This window comes from Anopheles nili, chromosome X (genome assembly GCF_943737925.1).
Source record: "Anopheles nili chromosome X, idAnoNiliSN_F5_01, whole genome shotgun sequence".
In the NCBI taxonomy this organism is placed as follows: Eukaryota; Metazoa; Arthropoda; class Insecta; order Diptera; family Culicidae; genus Anopheles; species Anopheles nili.
This window is the reverse complement of record NC_071293.1, coordinates 4,354,369-4,374,392: the sequence shown is the minus strand read 5'-3', so window position 1 is coordinate 4,374,392 and position 20,024 is coordinate 4,354,369. Positions and strand designations below refer to the sequence as shown.

At 47.1% G+C, this 20,024-nt stretch overlaps 1 protein-coding gene across 1 annotated transcript in view; it reads left to right on the top strand.

The window, feature by feature from the left end:
• Positions 1 to 7,267: 7,267 nt before the first annotated feature.
• Positions 7,268 to 20,024, top strand: part of LOC128728329 (serine/threonine-protein kinase Doa) — a 55,006-nt gene continuing 42,249 nt past the window's right edge. Inside the window, exon 1 of the mRNA XM_053821952.1 lies at positions 7,268 to 7,362. Coding sequence (XP_053677927.1) covers positions 7,292 to 7,362 — 71 coding nt within the window. The 5' untranslated portion in view covers positions 7,268 to 7,291. The remainder of the gene's footprint in view (positions 7,363 to 20,024) is intronic.

Genomic DNA, 20,024 nt, shown 5'->3' with positions numbered 1-20,024 from the left:
GTCGCAGACTCCCGCCTACCCCCTCCCCCCCTTCCTCTCCCACCTTCCCTCCTTCTTACACGGGCACCCACAGAGCCACCAACTCCTTCCACCAAACCTTACCCGCCTCTTAATAAACCCCATCGAAGGCCCTCTCTTTCCGGTGCGGATTATGATCGACCAAAACCGGGTGGGCGGATGTTGGCTGCCCCGAGAGATGGCTGTGTGTGTGTGTGTCTGCACGAGGCTGTTGCATGGCTATGCTGCAAATGCAGCCCGCCCTTTATCCCTTAAACCCACCGCAACGGGCCTTTTTTTTTCTACGTGACGATCGACGCAAATGACACTTTGAGCACTCGATCGCAGATGGCACTTTGGGGATGCTGACGGCGATGTGTTTGTAAATAAATGATGCCCCCCCCCCTTTTGACAGGTGTGACAAAGTGACAGATGAGTTCGGGAGGGGGTGATACGATTTTTTTTCGTTGATTAATTTAAAGTAACTATAAAATAGTGCTCCATGCTTCATTCTCAGTCTGTCAGTGAGCATGTGAAGGTTTTTGAGGCACCCACTTGGTGGCTTACTCATCCACCTACATCTGAGCCTCGGAGGCTTTAGTTGACTCATGTTGATTTCCCAAACCCCCCCCCCCTCGGCCCTCTCCTCTCTCCTCGCCACCTCCTCGATGCGCCCCTTAATTTCCGATGGAGAGCCCATCTTTTCCAGGAATGGCTGACCTTCCTTCGAACCCAAAAGATGCCCGTTTTTGGGCTCCACGCGTGCATTCCCTCGTGTGCGCGTGTGCGTGTGTGTGTGTGTGTGTCTGTGGTTTTATTAGGCTCGTGGCGGCGATCGGCGTTCGAGCTAATAAGAGGCGAATTCGCGCTGTCGGGAGGCTTCCGTTCGATGCATTACCTTTTTTGGACACACCGAAGCCCAGCGCCTCGCGGCCACGCTGATGCGAGGTGGAATTAAAACTAAAAGAGGGTAGTCGGCAAGGGCAAACCCCCTTCGCTCCCTTCACCCTCACTCACCCTTCACGTGTTCCACTCTCCTCTGGGCGGCTGCTGAGGAGGCATATTTGCGCCCCAGAGGCGAGCCCGCTCGAAGACGTTTTTCTGCGTGTGCTGAATGTTCTCTTTTTTTTTTGATTTTTTGCCAAATCCGGTTCCGCGAGTAGGTCTTTCCCATCACCGAGGACGAGGGCGAGGACGTAGGACATTCGCGAATTCTCCCCCGGTCACAGGCGAGACGCGAGAATTCCCGTCGACCCTAGGGTAGGTGCCGTCTCGCTCTCACCCGCGAAGGCAACATAAAAGAAACTAGGCAGTAGTCTTTCTGGCACGTTTCCTGCGCCTTCGCCTTCGCCTTGCAAACGTCCACGGGGAAGATGTAACGGAGAGAGGCAAATGGTTGTGGCGCCGGTTCGGAAATTGCTACCAATTAAGGTGGGCTGCCCACCTACCGACCACACCCCACTCCTTCTCCAGGGTCCTAGGGCGAGGGCGTAAGGACCCCACGTTCGGTTGCGTGCCAATCAGAACTCTGGTGAACCTGGCTCTCCAGTGGTCTCGTTGTAGTCTACCTCTGTAGGTGGGTAGGTTCTAATTTTGTACCACTCGGCTCCTAGCCGCAAGGGTCAGAGGGTCAATAGGTCAGGTTAAGCTAAAGAGGCACATCCTGGGGGAAAAATTGGAACGGAATTTATTAGGCGCCCGTTTGAGGTGCCGTTCCAACGAGGACCTACTTGTGAGGTGGCGCATTCATTACATCTTGATACTTTCCACCGCTCGCGTTGAAGTAGGTTAGAGGTTGCTGTGGAGGTTAGGTTCTTGGTTGTGCTGGGTCTCCAAAATTACACCCAACGTAAGGTGGGTTAATACGCTGCCACAAGACGCAAAATCGTAATGGTTGGACTCATCTTGGCAAACGCTTTGGCAGCACATTTGGGCGCTAAAAACATCTACCAAAACATCTGCCAACTGTTTCCAAGCGTAATGTGGAAGCATGGCCGCGAATTGTTGTCGTTGGAAGCGAAATAATACTCCACACACACGCACACACTATGCGGCGTAGTTTTGTGCTCCAAATAAGCGTTAGTCATCCTTTGCCCGATAGAACATTTCGCCCTCTAATTTCGTTTCGTTTTTCCTTTTTTTCGCTCTATCTCGCATTCCTCTACAATCTAAATGCAGCGATGCTATCACCAACCTCCAGTGTCATTGAGAAGGAGAGCGTGTTACTTTCCACGGCGGCAGCCATATTGCGAAACCTGGGGTTCGAATGGCGTTGTACATTTGCCGGCACATATGGTGCTTTAATTCCCGACCTCCACTACTCAGGGTTTTCCCACACTCGACCCAGGGTTGGTCGGGATCGGCAATATGCCAGCTTGTAATTTATACATCTGATCGCGGCGGGAGAGTTTTCAACTCTGCGCTGTTTTTTTTATTCGTTTTGTTTTTGTTTTGTTCTCCTCCAACAAAAGATGACTCACGTGCACGGTGTGGACCTTTCTTCGCAGCATTTCTCTGGCGGGAGGCAGGAATGTGCTTGCAATGCTTCCCACCCACCCGTGATAGGTCATTTTCATTGGCATTTCATTTACTCCACCCGCCATTTATTGCCACAACGCGCGTGTTGATGACGAAACAATCCACCGGCGGGTCAATAAAACGTCATTTTTTCGCGGTGGCTCGCTGTCGCGCTCGATTTCCTCGTTCGCAAACGTTGGCCGTTGGCGTGTGCGGCGCGGTTACGAACAAAATAGGCCGCAAGGATCATACTAGGAGGCAGGGGTGGAGGGGAGAAGGGGGGGAGGGAGAGGGATGTTACGGGTAGCGGCAGTAAAAGGCAGCGAAGCGTTGCGCGTTAAGGAAAAATTAAAGCCAAACGACTTCCAACAAAATCAGTGCCTCCAATCGGTTGATAAGCGTCTTCATTCGTCGCTTTTTGTCTCTTTTTCCCTATCACTTTCTTGCTCTCTCTCTCTCTCTCTCTCTCGCTCTTCCTCGATCATACTCACAATCAAGACGTGCACATGGCCCACAATTTAGCCGTTTGATTGTAAGCAATTTATTTGTGCCAACCACCAGTTGAGTGGCTCCTTCCGGCTGATGCAATCTGTCACAGATGTGTTTGCCCAACCGACTGTCCCGATCTCGTTCGTTTACGTCCTCTAGCTCACTCCTGCTGGCGCGTTGTTCTGTTGGCTTTTGCCTTAGTTTATCAGCAGCGTAATCACTCCCTCGGACACACGGACGACGTGCATGATATGTGGCGACGTGCAAAAGTGTGGCATTACCCACGTTTGTGCGAATCAAAACAGAAGCTTCGCAATTCACTTACGATCGCTAGCCGATCCGAACTGTCAAACCTGCGCATCCTGCTACCACTACGCGACCTTTGACATGAGACAAATACAACCACACTGCTGGGTTGGTTATTCCTTGCTTCAAACAGGAACCGTGTGTGACATTGCGCTTTGTTTATCCTGACGTTCTCGTGGCATCCGTCGCCAGCTTACGTCAAACCTGATAACGGCACGTCAGTGCGTGTTCGCACACATCCACCAGGGTGGCCTTATCGGCACCGGAGTTCGGTCAACTGTCATCCCGATCGGGTCAATTGTAGCATTCGCATTTTGTTCGCTTTGTTTGGCCGGGTTCCGGTGTCATTGGACGCGCGCGTTCGCGACGGTGGTGGTGTAACAACGCGTTTTTTTTGCTGGGCTAACCGTCGGCGTGGCCGCGTTGCCAATTAAAACGCATCTTTCTTTTCTTTTTTTTTGTTTTCTCTCTCTCCCGCCGGTTTTGTGTAGCCGTCTCAAGGCCGTAGAACGCAGCAACCCAGTGTTGGCGGGGTTAGGGGGGGGCTGGCGCGTGGGTGTGAAGGCGAAAAGGTGGCAATACGGTGAAGCGAAAAAAAATAAATAAGAACAACCTGAGGCAAGGAGTCGCAATGGAATCGGTCGTTCCGTCTGATCCGAAGGAGATAGATCGTGACGGTCGTACCTTTTTTTTGCAGGAGTTTTTGCTCTCCGTTTGCCTGCTGACCAGCATTTGCTCTGAAAACGGCTTCAAGTTCAGTGTCCTCGCGATGAGCAGAAGTAGAGAGAGAGAGAGAGAGAGAGAGAGAACGTGTGAGAGAAGGAAAGACAGCCGGTCGGTGCTCTTTGGAGGAATCATTTTGCTTAGTTTAAAGATGCAACACGCGGGGCAGCATGGGCGAGCGCACGTTTATGAGACGTAATTGGGTCCTTGTTGTGTGTCTCCAGCTTCTTCCTTTTGCCCTGCATCTCTTCCCTTCTCCCATGCCACCTACCAAATGTTGTCATGTCAGCTTATACCATATTTGTAGAAATCTGCCCCATAATGGATGCGCGGGCCAATTAATCTCGGCGCAATGACTCATGTGCTCACGACGGCGGGACTCCGGTTGAGTGTGATGGGGATGGGGGTATCGGGACAGGTGGGGGGGGGAGAGGGTCTACGACGACGGTGCTATCGGACTTTGCTAATCGCTGCCATTGGCAATTGTGCGCTCTGTATTAGGGTTCGATAGAGTGTGTTTCCGCATCTCGCGATTGCGACACGTGTGTGCGTGAGTCTGCAGCGCCTGCAGCTCATCTCGTTTCATTTTTTTCTTTTTCAAAAATCGCCAGTTCGTTCACATCCCGCCTCGCCCAGCATGTGGACGAGCATATCCTGGACGAGCGTTTAGTGTAGTGTCTCTTCCGTTGTGTGCGCGTGTGTGATAGCTGTGCGTTCTTGCGTGTGTCAGTGTGTGTGGCGAAGGTCTAAGCTAGTCATATTGTGCCGAAACGTGCGCAACGGCCATTTACCCCTGACCTAAGCTCACTACCTACCCCTTTTCCCCCCAGTGCCTTCTCGTGGCTGTGATCTTGCTTCCTTCTCTCTCCGTGTGGCCTTGCGTGGTGTGGTGCGTTTGTGTGTTAGAACGTTTGCCCGCGATCGCGCGTATACACACGCACACGCCGAATCTGACAATCAAACTGTCAACCAATCAATCAATTGTACCGATAGTACCCGCGTTGGTTTCGAGCGGGCTGCTTCATGTTGCGGCTCGGTACTACTGGACAGGTGTAAGTGAACTGTCCTACTGGCTGGCCTCCTGACGGGCACATACACACCCACGATCGCCATGTCCAGCAGTCTCTCAACGATGCCATTCTCGCGCCAGTACGGTTCCTTCCGGGCGTCGGGAACCGGTGGTCGTACAGGATCTCCAACACCTGCTGGTGGTCATCATCACCATCAGCAGCGTGCGCGTCATGCATCACCTACTCCTCCAACTGGTGCTTCTGGAGCACGCTTGCAGATGGCGCCACAGGGCTACCGAGTGGGGAACGTAGCTCGTAACGGGTGGCTTGGAACAGGCGCGTCCACGTCCTCCTCAGGCAGCAGTACTGGGACGTCATCGTTCGGCACCATCCGGCAACAAGATGGTGGACCACGTCCCAAACAATCTTCCTCCGATCGATGCGCCATGCATCAGCGCACAGCCGATGGGAAGAAGCTGGGCGAATTAATTGCCGATTCGCCACTTCTGCAATCGCCCAGAATCATCGCCCGATCGGCACGGATCGTGGAACCAAACGCGTGGAATCGTCGGCTGACGTCTTCCGGGTTTTGTGCCGTTCAAGGACACGTCACCACACCGGGATCCTTGCAACACCCAAACGCACATTCGCCACACCAACACGCGAGTAGCCGGTTGTTGCAGGCAACCCTAGCCTGCCGGAAGTCACCCGGTAGCTCCGGAACGTCCGTCGAATCAATCGTGCCAAAGTACCCCCGAACGGGCGCGGCCTCTAGCGGGATGAACGGTGGTGGTGTGGCTCCCGGTGGAGGGGAATCAACCGCCCAAAAGCGCACGTACAACGCCCACAAACCGCAGGTGCGTGTCGTGTCCAGCCGGACGATGGCCAACACGAGTGGTCGCGTAGGAGTCGTCACCAAGAAGGCCACCGGAACGTCGGGTCCTTCTGCTACCGGTGGTGGTACGATCGGTGGGTCACATGACGCGAGCCGTGAGGTGGCGAAGGTGTTACACCATCACAATATGCGAGTCGTCGACCTGCTCAACAACAACCACCTTCAGCAGCTGCCACGGGTCGGTCGGGTGAAGGAGAACAACGAGAACCATCAGCCAGCGGTCACACTGTTGTCCCACCCGAACGGTGGTCATAAGCAAGTCAGCATGAAGAAGGGTTCTTCTGGCATACCTCAGAGGCTCCCGTTGGCTGATCGAGACCAACCACCGCCTACCGAGCAGCGGAACAGGCGGCTACTCATGGATGAGTGTTTTTCGAGCAAGTTCCCGAATGGGTTGCCTTTCGAGCAGGAGTTCTACTACAAACGACCTCCATCCGGTCCGGGACAACCCACAGACGAGGCTGTTGGTCAGCAGGACGGCAAAGACGCTGCTGCTGACGAGCAGCAGGACCATCGTGTCCGGAAAGCGAACAAACACCCGTTGTTGCCGAAACGAGCAGCTGTTCCAGCGACAGATCGACGAATCCTGCAGCAAGAACAACCTGCACCCCGTAGTCGGAGTGTGTCATCTACAGAAGATCCAGCTGCGGATCGTGACCAACGTCGGTCTATTTCGGCGGTTGAGCGTGAGCATGATGACGAGGACGCACTGTACGTCGACTTCACGAAGGTTCATGAACCACCGGTTAACACGGAATCGAAGAGCACCCGCACGGAACCAGTCAGCTCGGTGGTGGAGTACCGACAAGTTAACCTCAGTAACTACTTCTACAAGTTCGAGAGTACCAGTAGCGCTCGCAAGGATCCATCAGCGTCCCAGCGGAAGTTGTTACAACGCCGCGGTGGTGCACCGGCTGACCCGTACGCGTATGCTGATGGACGACAGGAACACCAGCCAGTTCGGAGTCGCTACCAGCGGTCCCGGCTTGGTCTAAACCGACCTGATGCAGGTGAAACCGACGTGAACGGAAATGGTGGTCGCGAGTACTATGATGACGATGGTTCCGATGATAGGATACCGGGCTGCGGGAAGGACGAACAGGTGGAGGAAGAGGAAGAGGAAGAGGAGGACGTGGATGATGATGGAGAGGAGGAAGGCGAAAAGTCGACGGTGTACGTGGCCGTTGCAACGTGGGTTCCGAAGTGCAACCGGTTGCCAACGGAAAGCCGCGAAGACAAGGGGATGAATGGAAATGTCGGTGATGTTACCTGCAATGAGCAACCTCACCAGCACCAGCATCAGAAACAGCAGCAACAGAAGCAGTTGCAACAACATCGACCCACCAGAATTGCGATGGCAACTAGCGCGATCCAAGCCGGCCGATCGGCTCAACACGTCCATGCGCCATCGAGCTATGGTCAGCTGTAAGTAGTCTCTCATATGCCACGTGCTGCGAGTTGAAGTTGATTTTGATGTCTTGACCTAAGACCTCACGATGCTCTGCAGACTTGAGGTGTGAGTTATCAGTCAGGTAGAGTACCTGTAGGCCTTTCTAGGCAGACGAGATAAGAACTCTTCGAAAGCGCACCTGCTCCAAAGTAATCCTAGAACAACGCCTCTGTACTCTTGTCTTCTCAGCGAGTTCCCAGCATCTCGAATCGGAGCCATGATAATGCTTCTCTTTCACGCCATTCTGATCGTAAAATGTTGCTCTTTCGCTCTCTCTGTCTCTCTTTCTTCCAACACGAGTCAAGCTCGATCTCACGCTCTCGAGACTCGTTGACCAAACAAGGTCCACGCCAAAACCGGGTGGACGCGATCTCAAGGGTAGCGATCGGTCCGACGCCTGGTGGAGTCCGCCGTCTCGCCTGCCCCGCCACACACCTCACTCCCCCTCCACCAAACGGTGCCCTACCTCTCCGCTCGCGCATCAATGTCTTCTCGAATTTCCGTCCGCGCGATCGATTTCTCGGAAGCGAGAAAAACGGCGGGAAAACTAGATTTACAGCCACGCGCGAGGTTTTTGTATTTGCGGGGCTGCGTGAAGGGGGTGATTTACCATCCCCCGCCCCCTTCCCTCTGCCCCCTGTGTTCCGATGTGAAATGGTCCCACACGAGAGCGTGTGCGCACGCGAGAGAGAAAGAGAGAGAGTCGCTCTAAACCGGTCTACCGGCGTGTTCTGTCTCGCTCTTTCTTTCGCTTCCGTTGGAGTGTCACCGGATCGATGCCCGATTTCGCCTCCATCCTGAGGCGTGCATTGACTTCTGCAGCGAAATACGATATCACTCCTGGAGGGAGGGAGGGGAGGAGGGTGGGGGCGTGAGAGGGAGGTTCACTGACAAGGGTACGTCCCGCACCCCAAAATGTATCTCCCTCCCCCACCTGCAGCCCTTCAAACCCACCGGTGTGGCGACATTTCGTGATTGGGAACCCTCCAGGAATCTGTTTGATTTACAGCCCAAATCGCGAGGATCGAAAGAGAGAGAGAGAGAGAGAGAGAGAGAGAGAGAGTCATATCGCCTCCTTTTTTTGGTTGCCACCGGGCGCTCCGGGTGCGTAGGAATACTCCTCCCCAAAAACGAAAGAACACCCCTCCCATTCTGTTCGGCGGTTCCACCAAACTGCCCAAGGTGTATAATTCATTCGATCTCTCATAACTCTACCGCTCGTACCAAAGCGGTCCGAACCTGATGGAACATGTTCCACGCGGGTGTTGGGTTCTTCGGCACGGGTTCGGAGATTTATCACCGCCCAAGAATGCGTTCGAGGGCTTACAAATTGCCTACACTCGGGGGCAATCCAGCACGCGTCAAACGGACGTTGTCGGTGACAGGAAGGAACTGAAACTGGAACGGGAACTGGATTACTGGCACCGATTAGTTCTTAGCAGGTTTTCCTAGACCGCGGGGAATCGAGTTACCTAAAAAGGATCCTCTTCGGCTGTGGACACGTAATCCTTCCGTCCGTTCACGCCGACGATCACCTGCCGTAGACACACGCACATGTTCCGCCTCGGTGTGAAACGAAAATTGAATAATCACCCCGTTTGCTGTGGTTGGCATTACAATATCATTCCTTCGTCACGTACTTCGCACCACCGTTTGCTTTCGCATTTAGCTCTGGAAGTCCACCGCAAGGTGCTCCCGAACACCGCTTGCGGACGTAGGCATACACCAGCAGGGTACTCTAGACCCGCTATTAGTCATCTAGAAGCCGGTTGCGGCGAGACACGGTGGCTGTCGAGACGGGGTCACACCCTTGCCCTCCATATTAGGGCACTAACGCGGGGTGGTGCGTTACACCACGCTGCTACACCTTCACGACACAAGAAATGACCTGCCAAACAACGTCTTTTTTTCTGTCAGGGGTCTTATCTCGCCACGATGACCTCGACCAATCGGATGCTGGAGCTTTCGATCGTGCTGCGTAACGCTCGTAACGCTCAAGGACTCGAGCGGGGCGTGCATGCAAATGCATCTGAAAGGCGCCTGCCTGCCTGGTGGGCTAAAAGGATGCCAAAAAAGGTGGCGGCGGCCTGTCCGGTGAGTGGACAATCCTTTCGCTTCGTAATGGTGTACGCATCATCATTACCCGACACTTTTTTGAAGGTACTTTTTGTGCTTATCGGGGTAGCCATGTTTGAGTGAGACGTCTTGAGAATGGTACAAACGTCCTTAACGTTCCACTTAAATGTTAGTCTACTTTTCACAGTTTTTTGGTTCACAAAGTGTTATAGTATTTGTACTACTCGTGGAAGGGTTGTAATGATGTTCATAATTGCATAGCTAGGTAGATGATAGATGCATGCAATTTCCAAATGCAATTGAATTATAATCCCTTGATTTGAAGTAAACGATTGCAATGGCAAAAGGGATTAAGCTGCTACATTATTTTCGTCAATGAAGTCAATTTGGTTGAAGAAATCCATCCTCAATCTCCAGACTCCATTAACTCAAAGCAATTGAAGCCAATTTTGGATGTTATCCACCGTAAATCTCGGCATCCCGGTTCCGGTTAAAGTTTGGCAAAAAGCCAGGTGTCTGTTACGCGATCTCGTGTACCGAGACCGACCAATTACCATTCCCAGCTCATGCCGCTGATTTGCGTCATCTTTAACGGGCCCTCGGCCGGGTGCGTTGGCGGCAGTTTGGAATGGAATTTCTTCACCAAAGACCCCGAGCCGTTCGTTGTCTGGTCAGCTAAATTATCACACCAAGCGGTTGGCACGTAACAGTGGAGCTGATTGCGCTGAATCCAACACGCGCTGGCGACCGATTGTCTGATATCTCGTGGCATTGATCGACACGTGCCAGATCGCAACGAAATTCGCAACAAATCGATCACCCATTCGACATCTGCCTCAAGGTGAAGGATCAGGAGAATAACAGCCGGTCATAAACCGACTGCTGCTTCAATATGACGCTTCTGGCAAGTGTCAGGCGTGCTAAGCGGTGCCCATATGCGTACGGCATTTCACCGCCGGTTCCGGGGTTTTTAAGAGGTTTATTTTTGGGTGTTTTTTTTTTGTGTGTGCTCAGATCCGGACGCTGACCTGCCCGTGACCGCCGAGATGCTGCCATAGGCGAGCAACGACTTACTGTGAGGGGTCCTCAGTCCTACGTTCAAGGGTGGGGACCTGCCAAAATTGAGACACAGATCCTGGCCAACATCAGGCCTGCGGGCAAGAGCTCACCCAAAAATGGCAATGCAACAGTTGCTCCGGGTCGCTCGTGATTGAGCAATAATGCGGACGGTCCATGCTCGACCACGGAGTTCCTCCTACGCCATCGTTGCCGCGTTCGTCGTTGGTTATCTGTGCGTTTTTTTTTTTGCTTTCTGTTGTATGTTTTCATTTCCACCCTTGTCGTCCGGCAGAAGTCTGGTAGGTGGTGTTGTGGTCCGTACGATCGAATCGCTGTCGATTACCGCTCGCATTAACGCAATGTGTACACCCCGGCGGGTTTTGTAACACCAATCTGCTTGTGGAACAACTGCCGTACAGCAGCGAACAAGCGCGATGTAAACCGCATACCTTTAGGGCTTTTTTTTCCAATACCGCATACCATCGCTGTTCGACCTATGAGTTTGCACCACGTTGAAAACTTTCCATTCTGCTGGCGTGTTTCGTAATGTCGGAAAAATCTCGTTTCCGGAAAACCCGGCTGTGGAAGGTTCCATCTCCGTTGACATCTCTCGATTCCACACGCACAGCAGCTCTCTGTTGGCGGTGGTCAGCGACAGTGTGCCTTCCGTGTGGTGCCGTTCATTCACAGACAGCCAGAGCAGTCTAAAAATGGTCAAAAACGCACACATTTACGCATCGAAGCGACCGTGACGGCTCAATTGAACCAATCAATCAAAACCGCGTGTCCATCAACCCGAGCTCAACAAGCTGTCGAGAGGGTGAACTTGTGATGGCTCGAAATTGCACGGAGGAGGCGATCGCGAGGTTATTCACTTAAACGCTGAGAGTGCGAAATACGCCTGAAAGTCTGCAATCTGCGCATCTGACTCTGTGAGATCGGTTGGATGCAGAACTCCCCTGCTTTCGGATAGGTTCGCTAAGTGTTGTGTTATTTCAAGGTTACCATTGTCTCTTCGACAGGCCAGTTAAAGAGAGAGAAAGAGAGGCCAGTTAAAGAGGGAGAGAGAAAGCGAGAGAGGCTAGTTGAAGAGAGAGAGAGAGAAAGAGAGAGAGAGAGAAAGAGAGAGAGAGAGAGCGAGAGAGGCTAGTTGAAGAGAGAAAGAAAGAGAGCGAGAGAGGTTAGTTCAAGAGAGAGAGAGAAAGAGAGGCCAGGTAGAGAGAGAGAGAGAGCGAGAGAAAGAGAGCTCAGTTATACAGGCCAGTTAAAGCCAAAGAGGGGGAAAGAGAAAGATAGAGAGGCCAGTTAAGATAAAAAAGGGAAAAAAAGAGAAGCCAGTTATAGAGAGAGAAAGAGAGAGAGAAAAAGAGAGAGTGAGAGAAAGAGTGACTGTCTCTTCGACGTTTGTTCGTGATCTTGCGAGTGTTGCATGTAGCAGAAAGTTAGGTTAAAGGGAGATAAAAAGAGAGAAAGAAAGAAAGAGAGAAAGAGAAAGAGAAAGAGAGAAAGGGAAAAAGAGAAAGAGAGAGAGAGAGTGACTGTCTCTTCGACGTTTGCTCGTGAATTTGCGAGTGTTGCCGGAAGCAGAAAATTAGGGGCAATATAGTTCTGAAACTGGCCGTGTGGAGGCGCTGCTTGTGCAATCTTGTTTTAATCTTTACTAAACGTTTTAATAGTTGTTTGGAAAAGTATTTTTAAATGCAATTTTGCATGCATTTCTCTTGACTCAGAAAACGATATGACTATTATAATGTACCTTTTTTTTGTCTTTTTATTGAGACGGACGGCTTGGCCGACTTCACGTGAGCCGCCGATATAATATTCAAAGGGCATTTACTCCCTTTCATTGACTTATCCTGGGATTATAATATAGCACAAATTGATCTTTTTTGTTACAATTAAGTTACGGAACGATACAACGTGTCATTTGACATCATTTTAATCAACAGCTTATTAGTCTGTTTTTGGTATCAAAACGAATACCATCTACGACAACTGTGTCACAGCTGGGATTCACGCAGTAGAGTGTTTCAATCTTCCGGCTTGCTTTTATCACAACATTTGCTACTAACGCGTTGGATTTTTTGCAAACATATGTGAACTACCCGCGCTCCCTTCACGAGTGTTTCATCTTCCGCCCCACCGTACAGGAGAGGATGTTGATGTTTATTTCGAGCACTTCTCGTCGATTTGAAGTCCAAAAATCTGTTTCGCATGTATCCAAACAAATGCGCGATCATTTGTGTTGTGTGTTTTTTTGTTTTCCGTCACTGTTTCATCAGCCGGCCAGCAAGCTAAAACCGTACCATGGTTTATGATGCGTTCGCCTTTGCTTTTTTTCCCCCCTTTCGGTCTCGTTCTTTCTCCCTCGCTCTCCTTTTCACTTTGAAACACATGTTTTTTTTTTCACTATTGAATATTCATTTTTATGCTCTCGTGTGGGGTTGTCTCGTCGATTTGGTCTCCCGTAGTAGCCCGAGAAGTGAATCGTTCAGCTAATTTGGTTTTTGGTTTCGTACGTTGGCGAAACACGCTGTTGGGGCTGGGTACATGGTAAACCCCTGGGGGTGAAAGGAAACGTTGAGGATGCATTTGGGTTCAATGTCTCATTAGGTTCGTGGTGCAAAATTTCCGGTCACCACAGACACGGCACGGTTTTAACCTCCTAGAGTCGACCTCTTAAAGGCTACCCTAGGAAGAAGAGATGTCTTCCGCATCTCAGCTTGGCGTGGGCGGGTTACGTCGATCGAGTGTTACACTTACCCCTCTGTCAGCCTCTGGACATGCCTGGACAGATCAGTTTGACACTCAAAAAACGCGCGGCATTGTCCGCACGGCCGTTGAATTTTGCTATTTTTAACAATTGTCCGCTTGACATTGAACTCGCGATCGCGCACCGTACCAGGGATTCAAGTGTCCGGGTGTCATTGCAACGAGGGGTTCATTTGCCTAGAGCGTGGACGGGGACCTGACTAACGTGGGCAAATCATATTTTAAAGCGTTATTGCATGATCCACATCTAGAAGGGTGTGAAATTGAGCGTTTGTATGTGCATGTCAAAGATATCAAAACCTCTTTTTTTAGCTTCTATATCTAAACGACTAGTTGATATGTCGAAGAAAAACTGGCTACTCGAAATTATACCCAGCAGAAGAGCGTTTCTCAGCATATATGAGCAAAAAACTCCTTCATTGATGATGACGTTCTGTTGACAGCATATTTTATCACAGGAAGGAAGTACTTAATGTGGTGACGATAACATGATTCCATGATCGCCATATTTTTATCGTGCCAGACCTGTGTCAGTTATCGGAAAACTGCCGAGTGCCTCAACGCAAGGGATATTTGAGGCTTGTTTTAAAAACAAAATACCCACGTTTTACGACAACCGGATGCTTATTCCCATGGTGTTGTGTTGTCTGCCCGTCGGGAAATGGAGTTGCAATTTCATATGGAAGGAGTTTTCAAAGTTGTTAAAGGGTTCGAATGTGTTTTTTAGTTTTTTTTCTAACGTTTGAAACACACAGTCTTCCTTCCTCGTCGATCAGACAGGGTTGGTAGTTTTTTTAAATGAATTTTAATTAACACGTGGCATGCGGGCATACTTTGCCGACGAATTACGCGTATAGCGGGATTTGTTTTTATCAATTTTAAGTAAATATAAAAGATTAAGAACGTCTACAGAACTTTATAATGTGATTTACGCTACATTTAGTTATTCTGAAGAATCGTAGAAAATCGAAAACAACTTCGTTTTTATGAACGAACCTTTTCTTATTTTACACCTCAAACCGGTTTAACTGATATTTCTGACATAATGAGACCGTTCGAAGCATTTTCGTCTGTGAAGATGAGTATAGAAGAAGCTACATATGAAAAATGTTCCACTTAGCCATTTTTTTTTCGTTGCGCACACGCGACATTGTCTTTGTTTTTCTTCGTGATACCAATTTTCTCCAACATATATTTGCGAGTATCCTTGGATAATTTTCTAGGAGGGTTGCATTTTGTTATTTTTTCTGGTTCTTCAGCACTGATTACAGGCAGCTTATCAGTAACACAATACAATACGATGTTGTGCAAACATTTTTTGTACACTACATAAGCATTAAAAAATGGACAATTCATCATGACGTGCGTTTTGCTGTTTTACGCAAAATACTGTAATACGACAAATAGTGATCGGCGTGATCTATTTCTTTCATTTATTTGTTTATAATCGATCAAAGCATTTCATTTTATAATATTTTGTCGCTTGATACGATCAATGTTTTTTCCATTCAATGTAAAATTTTTCAATTTCCGCGGAGTTATTTGAAGAGATGATACTGACCTCTTTTTTTGGATTGTCAAACATGGACCAATATATCATTCTTCCTGCAAAAGATTTCTCCTTTTTTCAAATTGTTTTTTTAGGCCCTCTGGTAGATCTCTATTCTTCCTAATTGTTCCGCGAACCATTTTCTTAGTGATATCTGTTATTTTACTGTTATGTTCCAATTTACCAGAAATCAAACATACATTAACATAAACATTTTAAATTGAAAGTATTATTTTCTGTACACATAATCCTCCTTTCAGATTCCATTTTGTTTAACTTCTTCGATGGTTTTTATTATGTACCTTTTTCCATATTTTTGCTACGCAACATCAAATGCTTTCCATCCGTCATTTATTAATTTTTATTGATTATGCCATTGGGTTTGATGATGATTTATGGCTGGAGTGAAGGAAAGCATATGCATAAAGAAAGTAGGACAAATGTTGGTGTGTATTCCGCGGTTTTTATGTAAAATTTTAGGCTTTCTCTGATCAACATATGACGTGAAACGATGCTAATATTTCTTAACGTTGTTAGCTAATTCCGTTATCTAATGATTTTAAAAGAAAAAACAGTATCGTTGTCTGTAATACATAAAGGAAAAATTTTTACCTGTACTGATTCAATTCCAATCAACTTAAGTGTGTTCTCAAATAACTCACCAGCTTGGGTGGATTATTAGTTCTCCTTTAAGTGCTGGTTTCATTCGTTTTTTTGTTCTCTTTTGTGTTTCCGCGACTATGCCCAACTAATAATCTACTACTTTTTTCAATTATGGTTGAGCAATAAAAGCTTTACAAACGGCGTTTATCGATGCCAAATTATAAAACAACATTCAATAATTTGCAAAAAAAAAAAGTTCCCCAAAACAGTTTCCCGACGGTCGGCTCAAGGTAAAAAGGATGTTAGATTAGGACCTCCATGGATTTCCAGTTCGTGCGAGAATCATAAAAATTTTAATCGCCTGCTTCACCGTGGGATAATAACCCATCGATACAAGAAGGCGCTCATGGGAGTTTTATTACAATCGAACCGAAGCATCTTGTCGGCAAAATGTATTTTTTGTTTGTAAACCTTCCAATGTCCCAATGAGGTTTTTTTTTAGGTTTTCAACTATGATTGATTTTACATTTCATAATTATAGAGTGGTACTGCGTATGCTGTGGCTTCATAACCTTTTTCAAGATAACATTTATGAGAGTATGAGGATTTATAATAGCCGATAGCCTTATCATTTGAGCTAACTTAGTAGGAAATTTTTCTGAGAAAATTTACACAAATGCTACGAAGCGTTTAAGTTTTATACTGATTGGATTTTTTAATGATGTACATGTTCAGCCGTGGTTACCTTAGAGATGTCATTTGCTATTTGACTCATGATTTTTAATTTTCTGGTGACGTATTACGGCATCAGCTCAATAAGCTCTGTCCTTTTAAATTCTTTTTATTGTTTCTAATGACGTACATACTAATAATGGCATGTTTTTTATGCAATAGGATCGTTTGTTTCCTATTCGTTTTCGCGCATTTACGCTGAAAAAACCTGTAAAATGCATCATTTTGAGTAATTAACTTAATCCTTCAACTTATACCCCTGCTTAGTCATTGCATCTTCAAACGTTTCGAAATCATGCGGTGCGTAATAGACTTTTCATTATTGTATTAAAGCTATCATACTATCCACTTTGTTGTTGCAACATGAAAAATGTCTACCAAAATGGTTTCATGTTTTAACGTATGAAATGAAATGCATCGTGTGTTTCAAATGAACAGCGTTTCAATAGCCGTTTTCCTTTCTTCACCCGTACGGTCTTCTACAGTTCGTTTGCCAAAACTTATCGAAATAATCGTAACTTTTGCAATGCATAATGAAACTTTACTTTCCTAATGCTTATGATTTGATTAAGTGGTGATTGTTGTGCAAATTCTTTTTGATTAACTCGAAAAATATCTTTACGAAAATCGGTTCAAATTTTAACGGTCGAAATGTTGTCGAATTTCCGTTTCGTCTTTAGAGAAAAAAATTTCTTTATAAGATTTTTTTGGAATACATAAGATGCCTAATGTTGTAAGATGCCGAAAACGTTAAAAAAACTTATCGTTCTTTCTTTGAGACTCTGTTTCGGCGCATATATGTTAGTGTTCATTTAGTTGTGCAATTAATTTGCACACATTGCGTTGCGTATGGCTGGTATGGTAATTGTTGGGTTTGAACATGCTAAGAAAGAATATTATGACGAAAACGTTTAAAAATTTTAACGGTCGAAACGAAGGAACCATGTGGTAAGGTTTGAAATGAATAGCGACTCAACGGTCGCTTTTCCATGGACGCTCATGCGTTCGTCATTCAACGCTTTCAAGCTACAGCCTCTTCATTCTAGCCATCTCGTTCTTTTTGTGAAAGGCACCATCCTGGGATGAAATGGTTTGATGCCTGCAGCTGTATGCCTCGCTGCCTTCGAGACTCGTCATAAAACTGCGTTTCGCTGGATTTTTGTCCTTCTCCTTTTTGCATTCCTTCATTTCATGCTTCCGCAGGATGAGCCGCGGAATGTTGCGCTTTTGCACACCACCACGAAACAACACAGACACACAGTCTTTTTGCGACTTTTTCGGCATCTCTTCCTCTGTAACTAATATTTTTCGCTTGCATTTAAGAAGCAATGATAACTACGGATGTTTAAACATTTTATTGCGCCAAAACCTAATTAATTTTTCGCATCGCATTTGTCTGAGCATAAACCTTCTCCGGCAGGCCAGGTAGCTATTTGTCTGAAATTTGGCGATTGTCTGTAATTATAATACAGTTCAGCGTTGCTGCTACTTTAAGCTCTTATACGTGTCGAGTTGATGAGCGAAAAATCACATTCATGAAGCCAAATTAACAGTAAAAATGCTAATCTGTTACGAATGTCATTTAAATATTCGTGCCTTTAATGTCTTATTTATCACCAAAGATGATGAGTTTTGTTAATTCTACGTGAAATAAACTTTGGAAAACAAATGTTGTTTCCGATGCCATGTTTCAATTATCGTCGTTTCGAACGTTCGATTTGAGAATGCGCAGCACATGCCTGATCGTGTCTAATTTGCTGATTTGAAAGTTTCGGTCAGCAGCGTGTGCTCGACGATATGTCATCGATTGCTCGCCGGCGCATCCTCACCGATATATTGCATGTGCAATATAAAGTAATTCCCGTGTGAGATCACTGCTTTTGTCATGGTCCATGTCATGTGTTCGCTTCAAGGCGAACATTGCATTAGAATTCATTCGCTCCGGGTACATCGGGATAATTCCATTTGCAGTCTAATTGCTTGTAAAAGTTGCATCTTTCCTGGCGCGGTTTGTTACTTCTGAGGGTGCAATTTCCATTCCACGGCTTACCGGTTGACGGAATAGCCTGGACTGACAATGATAGCTAATGCGGAGGGATCGAATCGATCGAAAGATGCCTACTATTCGTTATGGAGAAAGATCGTGATTCAGGATGGGTACAAGTCGAGGTATAAAAGTAAATTGAAGTAGGAATTTTATTAGGAAAGGCTCAATACCAAGAGAAAGCTTTAGCGAAGGGAAATGTTTCGCTCAAAAGGAAAGGATCGAAGCTTGATGATGAGAATTAGAAGCTTGAACCCGTAACCGTAACGTTTAGAAGTCACGGGCGGCCATTTTTACCTTAAAAATCGCAACCGTTCTCGATGTTGGGTTTCCTTAAAGATCGCGCGGCCTTTTTTTGCTCACTACTAGCTACGATCATCTTTGCTGCTAAAGTCTCGTGAGCGTGTGAACGAGAGTGTGCTTCTAAAGTAAATTAAAATTATAACGAAGTTACTGTATTCTGCGGTGAAAAAAATGCCCATTAGTTTTAACCGGATGTTCTACCGCCACTTTTACGATCACCAGAAGCGAGTGTTCGAGACACCCTACGGCGTTTATTGTGTTCCATTCTTCAGCCCTTCTGTGATGTTTTCGAACTGCAAACACTCGGGCGGTTCGCACACACGTTTAGTCTGGAAATACATCTACAGGCGAGCTTATTATTGGGTCAAGCGTGTGCGCGAGCGTGATGCAGCGCGCCTTGCGCTTGGAACACTCCGCTTTGAGTAAGCAGCGGCTGCATCAGGCTCGATGACTCATACCCATGGCGATCCTATGGCGCAGTACCTTCGCGAGCATACCTTTCCTATAGCATCCGGCGTGCATGTGTGCTGTCTGGAGCGTGCGTTGGAACACTCGTGTTGTTTTTCTCAAAATTTTCCCCCCTTTGAACACATTTTTCTCTTTATGAAACGCATGTAATGTTAAAGAAAAACTTTTTCTGCGTGACAAAACATTGAGCGCGTGAGTTTTATTTATTCTTATTGAACATTTCAAGCTTATTGAAGGCCTTTTTGAAATAATGCTGTATAGCAGATGTGGTTTAAAAATAATCGCACTAAGTCAATAATCGCACTAAGTCAAGTGTCTAAATTTACTCATACTGAAAATCGAAAACAAACCAGACCATGCGGGATTCATGCTCGTATGTTGATCTTATGTTGCATTACCTTCGCGATCATACCTTCTCTATAGCATACTGCGTGCATGTGTTTTGTCTGGAGCGTGTGTTGGAACACTCGTGTTGTTTTTCTCATTATTTTTTTTTTTCATTTGTACAAATGTTTCTCTTTATGAAACGCATGTTATGTTAAAGAAAAACTTTTTCTGTTTTACATTGAACATGTGAGTTTTATTTATTCTTATTGAACGAAATAATGATGTATAGCAGATGTGGTTAAAAATTCCATCGATAATCGCATTCAGTCAAGTGTCGAATTTATCCAATAACGAAAATCGAAACTAAACCAGGGCATGCGGGATTTTATTGTCATACAATAAAAAATCTCGCTGAATCTTAATTATGATGCACGATTAACTAAATCCGACCAGTTTCTCGTGCTTTTTGGAGTGCGAGTCGCGAGGCCACGTCATGATTTATTTACTCCCTCAATCGAACACTCAATCTTAGCCCTCAACAGCGCGAGTTCTCCATTTTAGCTACGCAAAGCGAAATTTGGTCTTTTTTTGCGTGCGTTGATCGCCAAATTAGCAGCTCGCTCTTTCGCCTCTTCACTTCTTCTTCCACTCCCCCCCCCCCCTCCTTGTCTCCCCGTCTCGAAGGTCGCTAATTATTGTATTAA